This window comes from Rhinoderma darwinii, chromosome 4, assembly GCF_050947455.1.
Source record: "Rhinoderma darwinii isolate aRhiDar2 chromosome 4, aRhiDar2.hap1, whole genome shotgun sequence".
In the NCBI taxonomy this organism is placed as follows: Eukaryota; Metazoa; Chordata; class Amphibia; order Anura; family Rhinodermatidae; genus Rhinoderma; species Rhinoderma darwinii.
Genome location: NC_134690.1, coordinates 345,235,471 through 345,256,895, shown reverse-complemented (window position 1 = coordinate 345,256,895; position 21,425 = coordinate 345,235,471). Strand labels below are relative to the sequence as shown.

The 21,425-nt window shown below is 41.0% G+C and overlaps 1 protein-coding gene across 1 annotated transcript in view; it reads right to left on the bottom strand.

Moving 5' to 3' along the window:
- Positions 1 to 5,551: 5,551 nt before the first annotated feature.
- The window catches only part of TMEM87B (transmembrane protein 87B), a 39,837-nt gene continuing 23,963 nt past the window's right edge, over positions 5,552 to 21,425 (bottom strand). Inside the window, exons 6-20 of the mRNA XM_075862900.1 lie at positions 19,798 to 19,821; positions 18,903 to 18,999; positions 18,333 to 18,394; positions 17,406 to 17,589; positions 17,224 to 17,323; positions 15,096 to 15,189; positions 14,807 to 14,878; positions 13,315 to 13,423; positions 13,172 to 13,230; positions 12,313 to 12,416; positions 10,802 to 10,872; positions 10,652 to 10,722; positions 9,345 to 9,397; positions 8,800 to 8,830; positions 5,552 to 8,707 (exon numbers count right to left, since the gene is read on the bottom strand). Coding sequence (XP_075719015.1) covers positions 8,666 to 8,707; positions 8,800 to 8,830; positions 9,345 to 9,397; positions 10,652 to 10,722; positions 10,802 to 10,872; positions 12,313 to 12,416; positions 13,172 to 13,230; positions 13,315 to 13,423; positions 14,807 to 14,878; positions 15,096 to 15,189; positions 17,224 to 17,323; positions 17,406 to 17,589; positions 18,333 to 18,394; positions 18,903 to 18,999; positions 19,798 to 19,821 — 1,173 coding nt within the window. The 3' untranslated portion in view covers positions 5,552 to 8,665. The remainder of the gene's footprint in view (positions 8,708 to 8,799; positions 8,831 to 9,344; positions 9,398 to 10,651; positions 10,723 to 10,801; positions 10,873 to 12,312; positions 12,417 to 13,171; positions 13,231 to 13,314; positions 13,424 to 14,806; positions 14,879 to 15,095; positions 15,190 to 17,223; positions 17,324 to 17,405; positions 17,590 to 18,332; positions 18,395 to 18,902; positions 19,000 to 19,797; positions 19,822 to 21,425) is intronic.

The window sequence follows — 21,425 nt, the reverse complement described above, 5'->3', positions numbered from 1 at the left end:
TCCCCTTAGCAAATATCCAACTAGGCTCCCCATTATGGTGAGGAGTTTTGCCACCCAGAACCACAAGAACCTCATATTTTTCACACTCTTTTTATGACCCTTGGGCCAGCTTCTCACTCCTTTGTTTGCGAACACACTAGCGCTGCTTCTCCTTCACTGATTTTCCCCATGCAGTCAGTCCCGGCCACTGGGTGTGCAGAGGACTACAACATTATCCCTCACCGCATTGTGTCTCCATGGTAACAGACTACAAGCAAAACCTTTGTTGTCTGATCTTGTAGTTATTGCCATATTGCCCTACTTAATGCTTGGCTACCAAATGTATGTTAGGAATAAGTAAGGGACAGAAGGAAGGGAGTGTGAATACAGGATAAGATTACACAGGGGTTGTTTGACATCTGTCACCATGGAGGCACATAGGCGCTGTAGACACAGAACAATAGGGGATTCTAAAGATTATTTAAATGTCCAAATAGAGAATAGTACAGGCTAAATAATACATCACACACAGCCATATAACAGTACTATAGAGTAATAGCGCCACAGTGAACACGTTGCCCAATAAACAGTGCTATACATAAATAATGACACATGATGGAAGTAAGCGATAACCCAGTAATGAGACACATCAAAGCAAATTACATGTGGTAGTTATGATGTCTATTTACTGTCAAGACACTTCAGTAACACGTGTGTGTGTGTGTGTGTGTGTGTGTGTGTGTGTGTGTGTGTGTGTGTGTGTGTGTGTGTGTGTGTGTGTGTGTAGTGAACAACACAGGATCACTGTGCTGTGTAAATGAATGGAGAAAAGTATATGACGCTGATTGGTCAGCGTCATACACTTCTCTCCACATCGCCCGCTAGGTCAAAAGTAAAAACATGCCCAGTTGTCTATTAAGAAAGTCATTAGCATAAATCTAAAATAGGTCATAACTTGGTGAAAATAGATAGTTTTTCTAAATAAAAAAAATACTGCTGTAATCTACATTACAGCGCCGATCACATTATGTTTACGCCTCGAAAAACACCTGAAAAAACAGATGCTGAACGCCTACAAACATCTGCCCATTGAAATCAATGGGAAAAACAGCATTTTATACGAGGCATCTTTTTACCCCGCTGTTTTAAAAAACGGCGCGTAAAAAGAAGCTTCGTAAAAAGAAGTGCACGTCACTTCTTGAGGCGTTTTTTGGAGCCGATTTTCCATTGAACACAATGAAAAACGCCTCAAAAGAAGCTCCAAATTAAAAGAAGCTTCATTTTCAGTTTCAAAAACGCCTGAAACTTAGAAGCGGTTTCCTCTAAAAACAGCTCCGTAATTTTGAGACATTTTTGACTCAGCGTGTGAACATACCCTAAGTCACCCTCGATGCTTGGATTAAATTGTGTTTGTATGAAAAAAGAACAAAAAGTTATCATAATTTCTAATTTACATATGATTTTTGAGCTTGGATTTTGTGGACTAGAGCTATACGGTGTTTATTTATACACACTTTATCAATGCGCTTCATACAAGGTTTGTGTTTCTTTATGAGAATAAAACTTAGAGTATAGAACATCATCATTTCAAGAATTCCTTTGCAGCTTTATAAATAATTGAACGGAATTTAAAGTATATTCCGAGTGAACTGCGAAAAAAGCATTCAAAGTAAACCAGTATTTTGGCACCCCCTGCTGGTAGAGATGATAAATCTATCAATGTTAACAGAGCCGTTCCAAAACAGCAAGTACTTTCAGGTCTTCAAATATTTATATATTCACTTTTGATAAGAGGCAGCTATTTTTGGACTTCACAGTTTACGGTCTAATGTACCGAGAATACAATTGCTTCCTCCGTCTGTGAAACTACTGTAGTTCCTAGTTAATTAAACTAGTAAGTTCATTATTTTATAGAAACAACCATTCATATTTCAGCAGTTACATTTATATTATTAACATTAATGTCTACGTAGAAATATATATATATATATTTTTTTAAACTTTATTTGGGTAACTCAGCTGCACAATTCCCAGCGCTATAACTAATGAACAGGGAAAAAGAGCGGAGGATGGATTGAATGTAGCCTTAGGGCATAAGGGTATGTGCACACACACTAATTACGTACGTAATTGACGGACGTATTTCGGCCGCAAGTACCGGACCGAACACAGTGCAGGGAGCCGGGCTCCTATCATCATACTTATGTACGATGCTAGGAGTCCCTACCTCGCTGCAGGACAACTGTCCCGTACTGAAAACATGATTACAGTACGGGACAGTTGTCCCGCAGCGAGGCAGGGACTCCTAGCATCGTACATAACTATGATGCTAGGAGCCCGGCTCCCTGCACTGTGTTCGGTCCGGTACTTGCGGCCGAAATACGTCCGTCCATTACGGACGTAATTAGTGTGTGTGCACATACCCTAAGTCATACATGCAGTTTATCGGATCCTGGTAATGTAGCATTCATGTTCTGTGCCAGGGTTGACAACTGTCCGTAAGTTTATGGAAGGTTCAAATAGAAGACTTGGTCCTGTGTCTCTTAAAAAAAAGAAAAAAAAAAAAAGGAACTACTCTACAAAAAGTTATCTGCTAAAACTGGGATCATTCCGCTGAAATTTCGATTCCCTTCTGTACTTTGCATGTGCGGTTTGTCCCCGTCATCATATTGTGATTCTTCTTCCAGGATTCCTCCAAGGTACATGCAGGTTTGCTATTAACATATAGTCAACTTCTTAGGGCAAGGCCACAAGTCAAAAACCGCACGGATATATGGTTTTACCCCCACTCAACGTGGCTTTCAAGTCCAGTTTTTAACCCCTTAGTGACCAGCCCATTTTAGGCCCTAATGACCAAGCTATTTTATTCGTTTTTCTATAGTCGCATTCAAAGAGCTATAACGTTTTTATTTTTTCGTCTACATAGCTGTATGAGGACTTGTTTTTTGCGGGATTAGTTGAGCTTTTTAATAGCACCATTTTTGGGTACATATAATTTTTATATTAACTTTTATTAACCTTTTTGGGGGGGATTATAAAAAAAACCTGAAATTCCGCCATTGTTCTATGCGTTTTTAAATTGACGCCGTTCACTATGCGACGTAAATAACATGTTACCTTTATTCTATGAGTCGGTACGATTACGGCGATACCACATATGTAGAGGTTTTTTTATGTTTTACGACTTTTTCACAATAAAAACACTTTTGAACTAAAATTATTTGTTTTTGCATCGTCGCTTTCCAAGAGCCGTAATTTTTTTATTTTTCCATCAATGTAGTGATTTTTTGGGCTTGTTTTCTGCGGGACAAGACGTAGTCTTGAATGGTACTGTTTTGGGGTACATGGGACTTATTGATTCATTTTTATTATGACTTTTTTGGGGGGCAATGGAAAAAAATTGCAATTTCGCCATGGTTTTTGCGTTTTTTTTTTTACGGTGTTCACTTTGCGGTTTAAATTACATATTAACTTTATTAATGGAGTCATTACGGTCGCGGCGATACCACATATGTGTACTTTTTTTTTTTTTTTTTACACTTTTACTAAATAAAACCACTTTTTATGAAAAAAAATGGATTTATTTTTTTACTGTACTTTTTATTAATAATCTTTATTTCACTTTGATGACTTATTTCATTAGTCCCACTAGGGGACTTTACTGTGCGATATTCCGATCGCTGCTATAATGCTCTGGTATACTTCGTATACCAGAGCATTATTGCCTGTCAGTGTAAATCTGACAGGCAATCTGTTAGGACGTGCCTCCGGCGCGTCCTAACAGGAATATGTCCACGGCAGACCTGGGGGCTTTTATTAAGCCCCCGGCTGCCATGACACCCCATCGGAGACTCGCGATTTCATTCGCGGACCGCCGATGGGTGACAGAGGGAGCGCACTCCCTCTGTAAACAAAGTTAAATGCCGCGGTCGCTATTGACGGCGGCATTTAACGGGTTAAACGGCCGCGATCGAAGTAAACTTCGATCGCGAGCGTTGGAGCAGGAGCTCAGCTGTCATCAGACAGCAGAGCCCCGGCTCCTGCCTGCACGGGAGACCCGTGCAGGACTTAGACTAGGCTGACGTGAAAAGGCGTCAGCCTAGCATAAAGCCCATTAGTGACCGACGTAAAAAGGCGTATTAGTGGTCACTAAGGGGTTAATGACGATGTGGGATTTTACAGGTAAACAACAGTTTTAACCGCAAAAGGTGTGTGACCTTACCCTTAAAAAGATTTTAAATTCAACCTTTAAAAAGCATTAGAAGCCCCATCACATACACCTGTCCGTATAAGAGTAAGGGCTTGTTTACACTAATGTGTATTACGTCCATGCAACGCGCGTGATTTTCACGCGTGTCGTACAGACCTATGTTAGTCTATGGGGCAGTGCAGACTGTCCGCGAGTTTTGCACAGCGTAAGTCCGCTGCGAAAAACTCACGCCATGTTCTATATTTGTGCGTTGTTCGCGCATCACGCAGCCATGGAAGTCAATGGGTGCGTGAAAATCACGCATGCCACACGTGATTCGCGCAACAGCTGTCAAACTATGTGCTTTTCTGTTTACATACATCCAAACGGAGTGTCATAATGATGGCAGCTGCGCGAAAATCACGCGGCCGCGCATCATACGGGGATGACACATGGAGCTGTTAAGTGCCTTATGCGCACGCAAAACGCCGCGTTTTTTGCGTGCGCAAAACGCACACGCTCGTGTAAACCCGGCCTAAGTTAACACATCGGAGCAGAAATCCATCATATACATTGAACAAGCCACCAAGTACAGGGACTATGGGAACAATGGATGCTGGTCAGAAAGTGTCCAGTCATAGGCTCCGCACAGGAAGTAGTATTATACAGACCGGCATCGGAGACATGAGCAATACAAATATCTCATATGGTATCTCTGCTCCACTATTGTGCAGCTAAAATTGTAGCTCTAACAGGCGAGCCAAACTGTAAAAACGACTTCCCTCCAGTCATTTAACTATAAAAAAAAAATGTGTGTGATTTCTTTAAAGGATTTGTCCATTGCGGAAAGACTTTTTTTTGTGTGAGCACCCCCCTACTACCCCCTAATACAGCGGGTAGTAGGGGGGTGGCGATCAGCTGCTGTCACTAGAGGATACAACTCTACAGCTAATGAAGCATTACATGGCAACCGTTAAAAGAAGGCGTTTTTCGTGGCGTTTTTCACTTGGTGTCATCTCGTCCATGCTTTTTTTCTGGGTGTTTTTTATTTTTTTGAATGCTAAGGAGAAGTTAATAGGAAAAAACACCATACCCAGTGCATGCAGCGTTTGGGGGAAGAAAAAACCGCCACTGACCACATATTGCCTAAAAAATGTCGCAAACCAAAACGCAGTTGTGTGTAGTGCATTTGTTTTTTTTCCTATAGACTTTAATGTAACATCTGGACGCACTAAGATACGCCTAAAAATAACGCACAAAAACGCAGCAAACCGCTGTCTTAATCCAGCCCGATCATGTGACGACCGATCACGGCCTAAGGATGTAAAGAACTGAACAGTCTCATTCCATTTGTGTTAATTCACACTTAAGAACACAACAGCAAACCTTAGAAACACATTTTATTCAAAGTCAGAATAAGTTTTAAGGCACAGTAACACAGACTTACGTTTCAAGTAAAGAAATTCCTTCAGAATCAACATGCCCATCTCTCCGTCTCATTAAAAGAAGAAAAACACATATTTCTGTATGAAAAGGATTTTCAGTCAGATTTAAATAAACAAAAATAAATCTATTTTGTTCCTTCCATAGTCGTAGTGCAGGTGGAGTACCGATCGCTCGGCATCTTTATCGTCTATGTATGCACATACAATGGTACGGTTGACAACAAATACAGTTTTTACCTATGTTTTCTGTCTTACTATATTGGATTTACTTAAAAAAATATATACATTTCTCTTGTAGGACATGGCGGACCATAAAGCTGCAGGTTTATGGTGTCCCCAACTTTTAATGAAGTATAATGAAGCAAATAAAATATAGTAAGGCTGCATTCACACGTTGCACAGGTCACATTTGTTTGCTGCAGTTTTTCGCTTAAAATTGACTGTGATACTTTTTAGGAACAGTCCCTACTACTGCAAAGCAACTGTGGCCGCAGATCACTGTTCTTGTGTTGCAGTGGTAAGCCCCCTGCACACGACCGTAGCCGCAATCACAGTCCGTGATGACAGGTGCGGACGGCCGCATTTGCGGGTTGTGCTTCCATTGTAAAGTATAGGAGCACGGTCTGTAAAATAAAAAAATAGCATGTCCTATTAAATATACGGGAAGGTGTCCGTGGGCAATAGAAATGAACGGAACCGTACTTTGATCTGTAGTTACGGATTCTAATTGCGGATCAGAATTACAGTCGTGTGCATGGTGCTTTAGACCTCAAGCGCACGGCCATATTACAACCGCAGAGTTTTTACGGAGCCATCATAAAGCACCCGTATGGGGTCCTTTTTTTTAATTTGTATTATTTCTTTTAGATTCTGTGCATTTCCATTAAACACCATATAGGAGAACTAACTTTAAAAAGGGATAGTAACTCTTAAAGGGAGACTAGTTCTGTAACACGGTGCCATATGGAGGCACCATACAGTGCTACATGGAATGTCTATGGATCAGTAGTAGAGAGCTGCAGGGATTGCGCCCCTTTGTACCACCTAAGTGGGGCTTTCTACTACTACCGCATATATACAGTATTCTGTAAGTCAACATTCTGTGGGCCGTCACTTGTGTTGCCCATGTAAAATCATTGGCCGGCTTTAGGAATTTAAGTGATTGCTTTAAGCAGCTTTCTTGCGCTATTTTTTTTTAATCACATGGCCACAACCGTATAGGGTCGATCACATAGATAACCAAGAGGTTCCCACTTTCAACGTAGAGCCTGAAGCTCCAGATTACATGGTGGTCCTTGCCATTAATTTGGTATTCAGTGACACTTTCCGAATATCCGCTCATAAATAAATACACCCACCAAACATTGCCATAAACATTTACAAAATGATGCAGGTTCAGGCGCCTCAAACAAAGCGACATCATCTAACGGAACATATTTTTGGGAGCAGAAACATAGAAATTGGCTTACCTGCCCTTATTTTATTAAATCTCTCGGGACATCCTACGATGAAATAATAGCGGCGATATTGACGCTGTCATACAATGGAGAATATCTAATTTAGGTGTCAAATGTAAACCACTGAATAAACGGCCTTAGCACAAAAAAATATTCTTCTTTGATAATATTCACATTGACAAAATAAAATCATGCAAGTCCATTTTGCTCCATACAAATCTGCACTAAGGAAAAAAAAAGCGCCAAATGTTATTATTGCTTTTGTAATTACAAAGCAAAGCACGGGGGAGGGTGCGGACCTCTGCCATCCGTCCTGGAAGTGATTCAAAATGGTTCATGTCAAAGTTTTTAATTGTTCACAAAACTAAAATTTTCCATGAATAGAAAGAGGCTGAAAAACTTTATTAGCATGGGATCGTAGCTGTTCTTGCAAAATATATACATGTATCTCTGCATAATTATAAACACGTAATGTGCATCACAAAAATGTATGCATATTAGAAGAGAAGGTCCCTCCCTCGCTCCTTGCTTGCAATACTCTTGCCACGTGCCCAGAATGTGCTTCTTTTTTTAAGGCAACGAATATGAACAAGTCATAAATTAAGATGTAAGCAGACAAATAAATAAGGAATAGACCATTTGCATAATGTTACTGCAGAATGAAAGAACATTATAAACAAAAAAACAAAAAAAAAAAAGGGTGATTTTGATCATGGAAATTTGTGACTTTACACCATGTTCATTGAAATCCTGCAGTACTGCAATACGTAGCCGGGGAAATAAAAAAAACATACATATCCTGTCCCATTAGAGGACAGAAGCAAAACCAACCGTGTGCCATCTTAAAGGGAACCTGTCAGTCGTTTTGAGGTCTCAAAACAGCTGGCAGCGATATAGCTAAAGGGAGGGCATTTAAAACGTACCTTTTCCTCGGTCACGCAGGCTGTATGGCTGAGAAAATTAGGTTTAATTCCCCCGGCGCGTTGATCGCAAGTGCCAATGAGGCGGTACTTGATGTGCAAGTGCTCCTGCACTGTATGTTGCAGGCCCCGCACCTCTAGCGGTCTCCTGATTGGCCACTAGAGCCGTCACTCAGAGCAGAGAGTGGCACTTGTGACTGCCGCACTGGGGGATTCAAACGCTGGTTTCTCAGTCATTCAAATTGCATGACCTAGAAAAAAAAACATAACTTTAAAATGCCCTTGCCCTCCCTTATATCTTTGAGGCCTAAAAACTGCTGATCGGTTCCCTTTAAGCTTATAAAATAATGTATAACATATGTATAGTTCACACATGTCAAGACTGAGCTCTGGTTATCCATCCAATAAAAAAAAGCCACAATTTTCGTGGAAACAGAAATGAGAAATTTGTGAGGAGTCTTCCCGTCTTCTTTGCTGTAAGAGAATCCTCTCATAGAACAGAATTTTTTTTAGTCAGCCGTAAAAATAAGAAAAGTCTCTTATAATTGAATAGTATTAACACACCATACATTAGTTTACTCTTTAAACTCTTCAACGCTGAAGTAGTCTCTACCAATGCCGGCGCCGTGGTGGAGCAGTTCACAGTTCACAGATAAGAAGGAATCCCTCCAGTCGTCACTCCGTTTTAGACATTTCATATTTGGTCATCATGATCTCCTGCATGTCCAAAAGAACATAAAAAGTGAAGTCAAATTATTTACAGAATAAGATACAACAGAGATGTGACTTACTAGATCAGCGTCACTTACCTCATCAGAGTCCAATAATACTGGAAGTGCTCTGAAGCAAAACAAAGAAAGAAAAATGGAAATTATGTATGGTATTTAGAAGCCTATGGGTGATGGATGTGACTGCATAACATTCGTCACAGGCATCCGTTTAACTAATAAGCTTTCCATGACATATCCAATAAACGGATGCGATTATAGCCTATGGGTGACGGATATGTTAAACGGATGCCTAATCGTGGCAATCATCACTCATAGGCTATAATAGTATCTATTTAACGGATACATCTTGACTTTTCATAACCCATGGGTGACGGATGTCATGGTCACCAGCCTGCATTTAACATATACGTCGGGAGCTTTCCCAGCCTATACGTCAAACATAGTCCAAAAACCCGACCTAATGTGGTCACGTTTTTTTCCTTAGAATATTTGAGCAAGTTAACATTTTTCACTATGTCAAACAAGTTAGCAGTTTCTTATTTAAGAAAATATTATTATGATACAACCAGATAAATCAAATACAATATGAAAATCCCACAGAAGAGGACAAAAGTGATAATTACACGTCAGCAAAAGAAGTCGGGATATTGTCTTCCACCCACTTCAAGTCTTCATCCTAAACAGGAAGATAAAGAAAATAAAAGTAGTCAAATTTATTTTTTTTACACAGTTTTTATAATGGTGGGCTATGAGCGATGTCTGCCAGTGTATGGCGAACATCGGAGGCATCTGTCAGGCATTTTATGATGTGTAAATCACACCCAAACCGCATGACATTCAGGTATTTGAAGCTCAACCACTGCAGGGTGTGATTATGTGATATTACTATTGAGTATATTGCAAACAAAAAAAAAATAAAGTATAGGTGCTGCGTTGTAACCATATACCAAGCTGAAACAAACAAACTTTCTGGCACTCACCGCTTCCACTTGTGGTATTGGGGGATAAATTGCAGGTAGTATGTGGAGATACCAGTCAGAGTGGTCATTCACATGGCCTAAGGCCTCATGCACACGAACGTATTTTTTCCCTCCCGTAAATACGGGTCCTTGGTCACCCGTATTCCACCCGTATTTACGGGCACATTTTCGCTGAAAAATTGCACTGCACTAATCGGCAGCCCCTTCTCTCTATCAGTGAAGGATAGAGAGAAGGGGCAGCACTTTCCGAGGTAAAAGTAAAAGAAATTCATACTTACCCGGCCGTTGTCTTGGTGACGCGTCCCTCTTTCGACATCCAGCCCGACCTCCCTGGATGACGCGGCAGTCCATGTGACTGCTGCAGCCTGTGATTGGCCTGTGAGTGGCTGCAGCGATCACATGGGCTGAAACGTCATCCCAGGAGGCCGGACTGGAGGAAGAAGCAGGGAGTTCTGGGTAAGTATGAACTTCTATTTTTTTTTACACGTTGATTTATATTGTGATCGGTAGTCACTGTCCCTGGTGCTGAAACAGTTACTGCCGATCGTTTAACTCTTTCAGCACCCTGGACAGTGACTATCCCTTGACGTCGCCTAGTAACGCTCCCGTAATTACGGGTGCACACACGTAGTCACCCGTAATTACGGGAGCCCCATAGACTTCTATGGGCTGCCCGTGCCGTAATTACAGCCTGAAATAGGACATGTTCTATATTTTTCAACAGCCCGGGCACCTTCCCGTAAGCATACGGGGAGGTACCCGTGGCCAATAGAAGTCTATGGGCCCGTAATTACCAGTATCCTTTAGAAGACTAGGGACATCTTGAATGATTTGCATAGTTTCACACGTCTTGATAATTCAATGATATGTGATCCATTGAGGTGTCAGTAGCAGAGAAGTCATGCATACAGATATCTAAAAGTTAGCTAAAATTTCAAGACGTTACTCACCGCACTGGCAGCATTAGGCTTGGCCGTTCCATTGGGCTCTGTCTTCGTTCCTCTAAGCTTCATACCTTCGGCTATAAAGGACAGTTATTAATTGTGGAGATAGGGGGCAGTAGTGAGTAGAGACTAATGTAGTAAAATATTGTTTCTTACCTAAGTGATCTGTTACAAGGAATTCTTCCACTTCATCATCTGAATCATCCATGAGCGGGGTGAATGCGTACCTGCAAATAAAAAGTTACAGACAGATGAGCAGAGATACACGGTTAGAGAAGAGCTGTAAATAGAATCAATATATACACATGTACACTATACTAATTATTTTTAGTGGTTGACCTTGACATACTGTAATAGAAAAAATAAATAAAAAAAAAAGTGTGCAAAGCAGTAGAACTTACTACTTCATCAGAAATTGCCTTGCATACTTCTATTACTAAAATAGTTTCCATTAACCCAGTAGCGCCCTAAGATGTACTATTACATCGCGGTGAGCAGGTCATTCCAACGAACCACCGTACTATTATGTCACGGTGATGGTGCGATTAAAGGAACTGCGTCGGTACCCTTTTTAGCGGGTGCCGGCTGTAACTTACAGCTAACATCCCAAACTAATGCCTGGGATCAGAGAGAACTCCAATCCTGGACATTTAACCCCTTAGATGCTGCAGTCGATAGCAACTGCAGCACCTAAGCAGTTTAGGTGTCACCCCATCCGAAAACCTGCATCCTGATGAGAGGGTGCAGATAGGTTGTCATGCAGTGATAATAGCAAGGAAGAAGGGGAATGGGAGGAAACCTCCAGCTCACCAGCTTCACACTCCTGTTCTTTTTGCTACAGGTTGTCATGCACCTGCACAGACTAAGAAATCCAGAGGTTATGGCTCTCAGAACGTGGTGATAAAAGACAGAGAAAAAAAAACAATGTCCCGAAGGCTAAAAAAGGCTGAATTCTTAAGGGGTTAAGTGTGATTAATAAATACAACAGCTAATATGCCATCTTGTCACAGTATACAGCCCATGTAAACAATCTCTGTATTCTACTGATGGCGTCAGGAGAGAAACGGCAGACAATTTGATTTCTGTGAGGTCGACTCTCCCCCATTATCTGAACTGCTTCCGCTCTGGGGGGCCATTCTGGTAATGTATGTACAGTATATTAGTGAAATTCTAGGTACTGGCAGCCTTGGACATTTTTAGGACTGTAACCTTAAGCCCCTATTACACCGGCCGATTTTGGCAGATGCAGCGAGCGCCAATCAACGAGACAGCTCATTGATCGGCGCTAGTCTGCTCCGGTCACAAGGAGCTGTATGGAGACAACCGGTCGTTACACCGAGCGCTCGTCCCCATACATTATCATCATGTCGGCAACGCGTCTCCCTGTTTACACAGGGAGATGTACTGCTCACAAATGTAATATTTTACTTTTTTTAAATGATACGACCAGCAGATGATCTAGCGTTTGCTCGTTCATCTGCTGATCGCTGCCCTGTTTACACAGGGCAATTATCGGCAACGAGATGTCGATGAACGCTCGTCTGCACGATAATCGCTTAGTGTAAAACACCGTCTACAAAATAATGAATCTACGCAAATGTCAAACAGGACGGAGCCTGAAGTTTTCTTCCCTGAAAACCTATCAAGGACAAAAAATGATTGTGTACCTTTGGTTGTTTGCAGATGGTCTCCAGAGAAACATGATAACCAACAGTACGACTGAGAATAGGAATCTCCAGAAAGCATCATCTACCCAGAGCTCCATCCAGTCCTGTGACCGATATAAAGAGACATTGTGAATACAACGAAAAATAACAATTGATGTATTGTAACTACTTGGAGTGGTTGTACAACTAGCAAAGCAAAACCTAAAAACAGTCTATGACAGTACATGGAATTATTAAAGGTCATGGATAGACTGCTCTGTAGCAAACCGCAGAGCCTCCTGCATGTCATATACAGAACTGGAGAGGTGGGGGAGGGGGAGGAGGAAGGTTTAGCAGAGGAAGTTATCAAAACTTGGATAAAGGAGAATTGGAAAGGGGGTGTTTCCCATAGCAATCATTCAATCTGTTAAAATTCGGAGGCTCTTTAGAAAAGCTGGATGCTAATTGGTTGAACCTCATTTTGCCTTTGCACTAGCTTTCATAAAAGTGTCAGAGGAATGGGAACCTTTCCCTTTGTCAAACCTATAAGGATGGCAGCACAATACTTATACTAGTGATTATAAGTACACCGACTAAACGGCCCCAGAAAGTGCCAAGCAAGTGGGATGAAAAGAAAGCAGGTCCTAGTTCTGTGAACTCACATGGCATGTCACATGATCCTCCTCAGCCAGTCAGCTGTTCCTCCGTGTGATACAGTCTGTGACTCTTGCTTCGGAGGAGTCATGTCATGTATGTCACATGATGCTTATAAGGGTTGTAGACTGGCTAAAAGGGATCATGTGATAAGCCATGCAACTACACAGACCCAGTTCAGTTAATTTTTTGGATCTGTAAAAATACGTATCCGTTTCATACTCACAGATGGACAATCTGCCAACCGGAACTTTTTAGTCGTCCAAGCCATAAATACTACAGAAGCTAGGGGGGGGAAAAAAACGGCATAAAATTAGAACAATGTCCTCATTTTAAACCATAAATACATGGAGCTGGAGTAAAACTTACCTAATATAGCAAAAATCAAGGTGTTGGTAAAGTGTCTATATAATGAATATTTCACTGCATTCTTTCTTAACTTTAGTGTCTTCATTGTTTGTGCCAGACTTACAAATATGTATATATGGGCTAAGGAAAACAGAACTATTCATTTAAAGACTTACCAGAGGATAAAAATGCACAGAAAAGAAACATAATGCAACATTTTCAGTCTTCTAAAAAAAAGCTTGAAAATTAAAGGTTCAAAAGGAAATCAAACTTCACACGGTTTGCTACAAGACGCAAACAGTATACAGGCTACCATAAGCAGTAGCCTGTATTCTGCCAACTAAATCTTAGGGTAGCACCAAGGAACTTACCTCTGCTGTCCTGCAGCATTACTCTTACTCATAGATGGAGGATATCAGATAAAAGAATTAGACTATACTAGGGGATCAGTGTACTATTAAAACACAAGTTATAACAGCCAAAATGGAATGAATTTTTAAATAGATAAACGTGGAAATTTTGCTTTTGCGGGAAGAAGGAAAATGGCTGTCCGGGTGTCAAAGATCATCGCCAGAAATTCCATGTATTGGGTCGGGGAGAGGAAGGATTTGTGTTGTTGACAATCCAGCCGAACTGCTGCAGAGTGTACAGAGTGATCCTGAAACTGAAGAGGTTGTCCTGTCTGGATGGGGGGGGGGGGGGGAGTGAATGGGAGAGCAACAACCTGGAAATGATGTGCCTGATCAAGAAGTTGAGGTATCACTGTTGGGGATATGGAGGAAGGCTTGGCATATGTCAAATGAGAAGAGCAACTCACCCTGTTCTATTGGCGTGACCACCGACCGCAAGGATTCCACCCAGAACCTGCAAATATGGGCAAAGAAGTTCAACTGTTTTAGGACTCAGGGAACTGTCCTGTTTGGGATGTATGAAGTTGTTAGAGTAGAACATCTAAAGAAGGGAATCGATTGCCTAAAATAATTCAGATGAGAGCAAGAGAGTGAGTAGAGAGAGTACGGGAGAGAGGGGAGGGAACATTCTTACATCTCCTCATTCTTCAAGTGCACACAGGGTCATCCCTACATCGAACGTCGCACTAAAAGGGTCACCGGTACAGGGGGAGACTATGACTGGGACTGGTCACCATGGCACCCTCAGGGAAGTAGGACTAGTGTGGTGGCCAGTGATGTAAACAACCCGGTCTAAAAGGTAAGAGGAAAAAGGGTCTGACTCCTGGCACCATAACCTCCCATAGGGGCAGTGCCTGTAGGAGCGGTATAGCATGTATTGGAGGAGCCAGCCTTTCGTTCTACCCAGTGTCAGGATCTATAACCATGGTGCGGTGTCCACCAATGATACGAACAAGAAATTTTGCTTTTGTGAAAACCCTGAAACTACAGTCAAACTTCTAGGCTTTTCAAGCTCCTCATTATAAATAGGAGAACCAAATACCAGTAACATTATGTGTGTGCTCTTTTCCTGCAATGGTGTGTGTTATGACAGTAAAGGATATCCACCAGCACAACGCAGAGTCCAGTAGAGCTAGCGGGATACTTGCCAGCAAAACCAAATCGGATTCTTTTGTCTGAAATAAAATAGAAATAATTCTTGTAAATACAAGTATTCGCTAACATTTATAATGTTATAAATGATTTGTAAATAAGGCTTGTATGCTATAAGAATAATGCATTTGAATAACAGGCAGAAGCAGTTTACTACTAGTAAGAGTGCAAGACACACCCCAAAAAAACAAAAAACTATAACCGCATGGGACATGATCAAAAAGAAAAATATGCATTTACCCCAATCACCCGCATTACTCCTTCAATTGTGGCAAATATCAGATAGAGAATACCCATTCCAACGACACGATGCATGACTGCTCCCAATCGTGGCCTGAACAGGGAGACAAGAACAAATGACACTTCAATATACCATGAAATTGGGAAATGCACTAGAAGATGACCCCTTCCCTTTCTCAAAAACCACTGACCCCATCAATAAAGCAAATGACCTTATAGCTTAGCATCATTTTATAAGGGGATCAAAGTTCTTATTATCTCTTTTGCATAATCCCAGTACATTGCAAACCAACTATGTTCAGGATCCTTGCTCACAAGGATGGTGATAGTACTTAATCACAACCTGCTATATGGGTCTCTGCAAGGAATTACCGAGCCTTTAGAAAAGTGTCATGAGGGCTTTATTAGGCCCTGTTCACACAGACCCCAGGGCTGTCCTACCATATTTCCTGTTGGGGCATACTTGGGTATGTCCTAACAACTGCCTGTGTACTATCCGTACACAGGCTAATGTACTGGCATATAGATATTATGGCAGTAAAGTTTAAAAAATAAAAGTAAAAACAAAGTTATGTTAAATAAAAAAAACACACATAAACCTTTTTTTTACAATAAACATTAAAATAAGTCTCAATACATAAAATATACACATAATCGGTATTGGCGCGGCCGTAATAACCTGCACAACTATTTTTTTGAATCATTTATGATGTGTACGCTATAAAAATAAAAATAAACTGCTTTCTATCACTTATTGTGGGGCACGAGGTGCGATGATGAATTTAACCTCCATGTGCCTCACATTAATAGTAATTAACCCCATCATGTACCTTATATATTAACCCATTATGACGGAGAAACATAATGGGGTTAATTACTATTAATGTGAGGCACGTGGAGGTTAAACTCATCATCACACCTCACATCAGAAAACGGAAGAACTTTTTGTATTATTATTGTTGGCAAAGTATCGAAATCGCAATACTACACGAAGTATCGGTATCGAAGTCCAAATTCTGGTATGGTGACATCCCTAGTGTGAATAGCCCCATTGAATTGAATAGGTCATTGTGTGCTGTCCATTGTTAAGACGGGCAGAACACTGACGAGAAACACACTTGTGAGAATAAGGCCCAAAAAGACTTCTGACCATTAACCACTTCATGACCAACCGTTTTTAAGAACCGCAGGATTTTTTGTGTCATTGTATTTCGAGAGCCGTAACAGATTTATTCTCCTGCCAATGTAGTCATATTTGTAATACATTTTTTGGGGTACATATAAATTATTGATTAACTTTTCTTATATATTGGAGGGAAAAATAGAAAAATAAAAGCAATTCAGCCAAAGTGTTCTGCGTTATTCACCGTGCGGTTTAAATGTAATTAATTTATTGTATGGGTCGTTACGATTCCGACGAGAATATAAATGTGTATTTTTTTTTTTTTTAAAACATTGCAAAATAAAACCACTTTTTAAATAAAAATGTGTTATATTTTTTAATTAACTTAATTTAATTCATTTTTTTAGTCCCACTTATTGGACTTTACAATGCGATCCTTTGATCGCTGATATAATGCTTTGGTATACTCCGTATACCAAAGCATTATTGCCTGTCAGTAACAAATCCTTCAGCAAGGCCTAAGACGCATTCAGCGATGGTAGGGCCTTGGTGCCTTTGCTAGGCCCCTCGACTGCCATAGCAACCCATTAGCAATTGTATCGTGGGGCATCGATGGGCAAAAGAGGGAGCCCCTTTGCCCTGTCTAACCACCTAGATGCTGCAGTCGCTATTGACATCTAATGGCTTAAATGGGTATTGCAGCAGGATGTTGGCTGTATATTACAAAACATATTCAACTAAAACCTGAGACTTTTAGGCCTCATGCATCCAGCAGTGCAGTGTGAATGGAATCTGTAGTGGCTCTGCATGCGGTACCGTATTAGAGAGATATTATCCTCAACAAGCAATGGCTCTGTAATAAGGCTTCCAACGGCGATTCCGCATGACATTGAAAGCAAATGGAGACACAGTAGGGCCCTGGAGACTTCTATGGGTGCGGTATTAACGCTCCACACATGAAGGTTATAGTAATAGCTACAAGAAGCCTAAATAAAAATCACTTACTTTACTATTCCATACCCCAAACTGACGATAGTCACTAATAACCGAGCCAGCGTTCTTTTAACGGCAGAAACCAACTCTGCAAATATCAGCAGACCAAGACCTAGAGAGTAAAAAGAGAGTCGTTCGCATTGTACCATATATTAAATTTCACAATAAAAAAAACTTCATGAAACATAACTTACAGGACACTCCGGTGTTGTTCATATTTTGATATTCGGCATAAAACAATGCCTTTTCTAGCATTCCTAGGAAAATCACTGCGGCAATCCAAAACTGGATTCTTAACAAGTCCTTCCAATAGCAGGCAGACCAGATGAACCACATGAGTCCAAGCACGATGTACATAATACACATGACCATGTAGAACTGTAGAAGCAAAAGTGGTGATGTTATTATTTCTTGACAAATGTGGAAAACCAGGGAAAGAAGTCAAATTGTGCAAAAGCAAAAAAAACAACAAAAAACACAGAAAACATTAACATTATATTCTAGAAAACGGCTACAGAAGACAGAAAACCTCAAATCTCTTGAGTTGAACACAACTTACTGCGGCGTGTCATTTCAGCCTGGGGATAGCAGCCTAACTGTAGTGTTTTTCAATGGGATAAATGAGAGAAAAAAACAGAAAAAAGAAACTCTGCCCTCATCATCATTGCCTTTTCTCACATATCTCCAACTCTAGAGGACGTAAAAACGAGCACTGATCGGTGCTCAGTTGCTCCATTCACAAGGAGCAATTGTCAGTAATGTAAGGGGGCGAACCATCGTTACTACGATCATCCGTCCCCATGCATTTGCATCATGTCAGCTGCGTATCTCCCTGTTTATACAGCTGCTGACTAGCGACCATTTGTAGAATCACATAAAAGATGCTATTAGCCTACTTGTTCGATCATCGGCTGATCTTTGCCCTGTCTACACAGGGCAATAATCTTGAACGAGCGTTCGTACAAGCGATCATTCAACCAATCATTGGCCAGCGTAAAAGCGCATGAAGGCCGTCCAGAAAAATATACATACAAAAGAGTGAATGACATTAACGGTTTTTACGGTGAGGACTAGAAGTTTAGGACGCCTGTAGATCGTGTACAAGATGAGAATTCACTTACAATCATCAACGACCATTCTGAAGCAGCGATATACCCATGCGGGCCTTTCATTGAGGTAGTCACTGTCAGGAAGGAAAAAGGCAGCTGTAAATATTCATTCCCGATTCCTCCGTATCACATAATCACATTATAAGGCGGGTGTAGATGTTGCATGTGCCGTGAACTTTTGTAGTAAATAAGACAAAGGATTACATTCAACTTCGCAGAAAAAAAACAGAAGTGACATGTTGGGTAGCCATGTGCGTATTAGTCACATTTAATGGCGCTAATCTGTGCGCAGATCCGCGGCAGATGAAACTGCAAATCCATTGCAAAAATTCAAGGATTAATACAAGGAATTTCTGCTGCAGATTCTTTGCCAAATCATGTCGGATTTTTCAACTTAAAAAATCTGCCATGTGGAAACTGCCTAAAAATTTTCTAATCCGCAGCATGCGCTATCTTTTGAGGAAATGCCACGGATTTTCAATGCGGAAGTGTGAAATCTGCAACAAAATCCGCATGTGACAGCCTTAAAAGCAACGGTTCTATTCCATTGAGCACTGGAACACAAGACATTTCACTTGATACCTGTTAAACTCCATTTTGAATCCTGTACATCGGAAGACACACGGACTGCAAAAACATGGGGTCCATCTTGCTGAGTTTGTGCCACAACATCCAGTAGCTGAACACAAGGCAATAAAAGGGTTAAAAAAAAGCATCAGGAATCCCAGAAATTGAATCTCTAATTCGGATTTACTTTAAAAACTTTATATAAAAGGGAACTACTCGATTGGCAAAATTACTAGTGTATGGCAACACTTTAACAGCCCTGGGGGGCTTCTGGAAATCTAGAATTCAACACTTACACCCTGCAAATACAGGACCATGGAATGACTTCTACTTCTGCAAATCTGCAAACACTACTAAGAAAAACTAACCTCAGGAATGCCTTAACAGGACTTCATACAGGACAGTTATGGGGGTCTTTGTTAGGGCTAGGGCGGTCTCTTTTTAACTAGACAACCCTAGCAGAAAGCCAGTTTTATCAGATTTACGGGTGGTAGCTGTCAATCCCTGCCAGAGCCATACATTTACAGCGACGGGCGGGAATGGGTTAAGCGTTTATTAAGAAATGGTTATTTAGGGAACCTACTAAAGGCATGCTTACACTTTACATAACATAGAAAGACAATGGAGGAGATTCATCAATAGTGTAATAAAATCCACCATTATAGGAGATGGCAAGAATGGCACAAATTGCTCAAAATTGTGCACATGGTACGATGAATTCATGACTGGCGAACTTTATTTAAGTTAAAAGTATACATTTGTCTAGAGAGGTATAAAAAGGGTTTAAAACACAATAATTTGGCGCACAGAATGTACTCTACTTTTTTAATTATTAAAACTTATTAATTCACCCCCAACATTCATATTTAGCATATACAGCAAGTCATGGAGGTTATGTAAATCGCCTTACCTTTGAATTGGAAAGGACGGATTTCTGAAAAACAAGGGAGGAAAACACTTTACCGCTTAATGCGATCAACGGTCTGAATGAGGTATACATTAGATAGCAAATTAAAATTATGTATTAACCGGTTCCCGACCGCCGACTGTATATAAACGTCCGGAGGTCAGGGTCCTTAAAACCCACTCCGTAGTGTACGGCGCGGGTTTTAGCTGGCTGCCCAAGCGATCGGGTGGCTGAATGTCGGGTCCACTTTCTCTGCTTCTATGTTTTCAGAGCTATTGTACACAGCGCCTCTATTGGTCCCGGTGATCATGTGACTGGTCACATGATAGTCTGTATGCCGTTAGTGGCAGGCTGATGCTGGGTCTAACCTATTAGGCTTCGTTCACATCTGCGTCAGGGCTCCGTTCAGGCATTCCGTCTGAGATTTCCGTCAGAACGGAACCCTGGCTGAAACTCACGGAAACCATAGGTTTCCGTTTGCATCAGCATTGATTTCATGTCGTTTTGACAGAAATAATACTGTAGTTGACTGCGCTATTCATTCTGTCAAAACAACGAAACACTTGCACAACGGAGACAAACGGAATAGATTGGCACCGGATCCTTCACCACTGAAATCAATGGGGGTGCAAACGGAAACCTATGGTTTCCGTTTGTTTCAGTCAGGATTCCGTTCTGACGGGAAGCTCCGACGGAATGCTTGAATGGAGCCCTGACACAGATGTGAACAAAGCCTAATAGAGCTGTGCTGGGTCTAGTTAGACCCAGCAGCAGCCTGCCACTAACGGCATACAGACGATCATGTGACCAGTCACATGATCACTGGGACCAATAGAGGCGCTGTTCTGACAAAGCTCAGACAGAACGCCTGAAGGGAGCCCTTATGTAGATGTAAATGAAGTCTTAGTGACAATAGACACTAAAAGAGGGCCGATTTCCCCTGTAATTCTGAAGCCCCAATTACAGTGGAAAAACAAGGTGTAAAAGAAGGGAAAAATAGAAAATAAAAGTCCCCCAAAGGTCTTTTCTGAACTTTGAGGGACAGAACATAATAATAAAAAATAAACGTAAAATAAATTGCAAAAAACAACAAACAACAACTTATAATACATACACAAAAAAACAAACATTCGCTCGCTCCAATAATTGTCGTAATGCTAGCCCTGACCCATTTAGCCTAAAATAGACATGTAATATATAAAAATTTATTCGCAGGACTCAACAAGTCTTCATAAAATGTGGAGAATCCCACACATCAGATGTCACAGATGCTCTAAACCACAAGCTGACTTCTGGCATATCGCTTGGATGTGCCCATATATTAACTAATTTTGGAAAGAGATAATAATCATAACTGTCATCTGTTCCGGGGATTCCGATGCCATTTACCCCCGAGGTGTGCCTTCTTGGTCTTTTAGACGAGTCATTGTGGCCACATTACACTAGAATTTTTCTTAGGAATTCTTTATTCAGTGCCCATCTCACTCAGATGGATGGGTGATAAATTTCCAAAAATGGGTCAATGGAAGAGGCTGATCAACACAAGTCCCTATGAAAGAATGGTATAATTTCACAGATACTGCCCCCAAAAATTCTGGGAGAGATGGATCACATCCCCTTTGGCTCTCTCT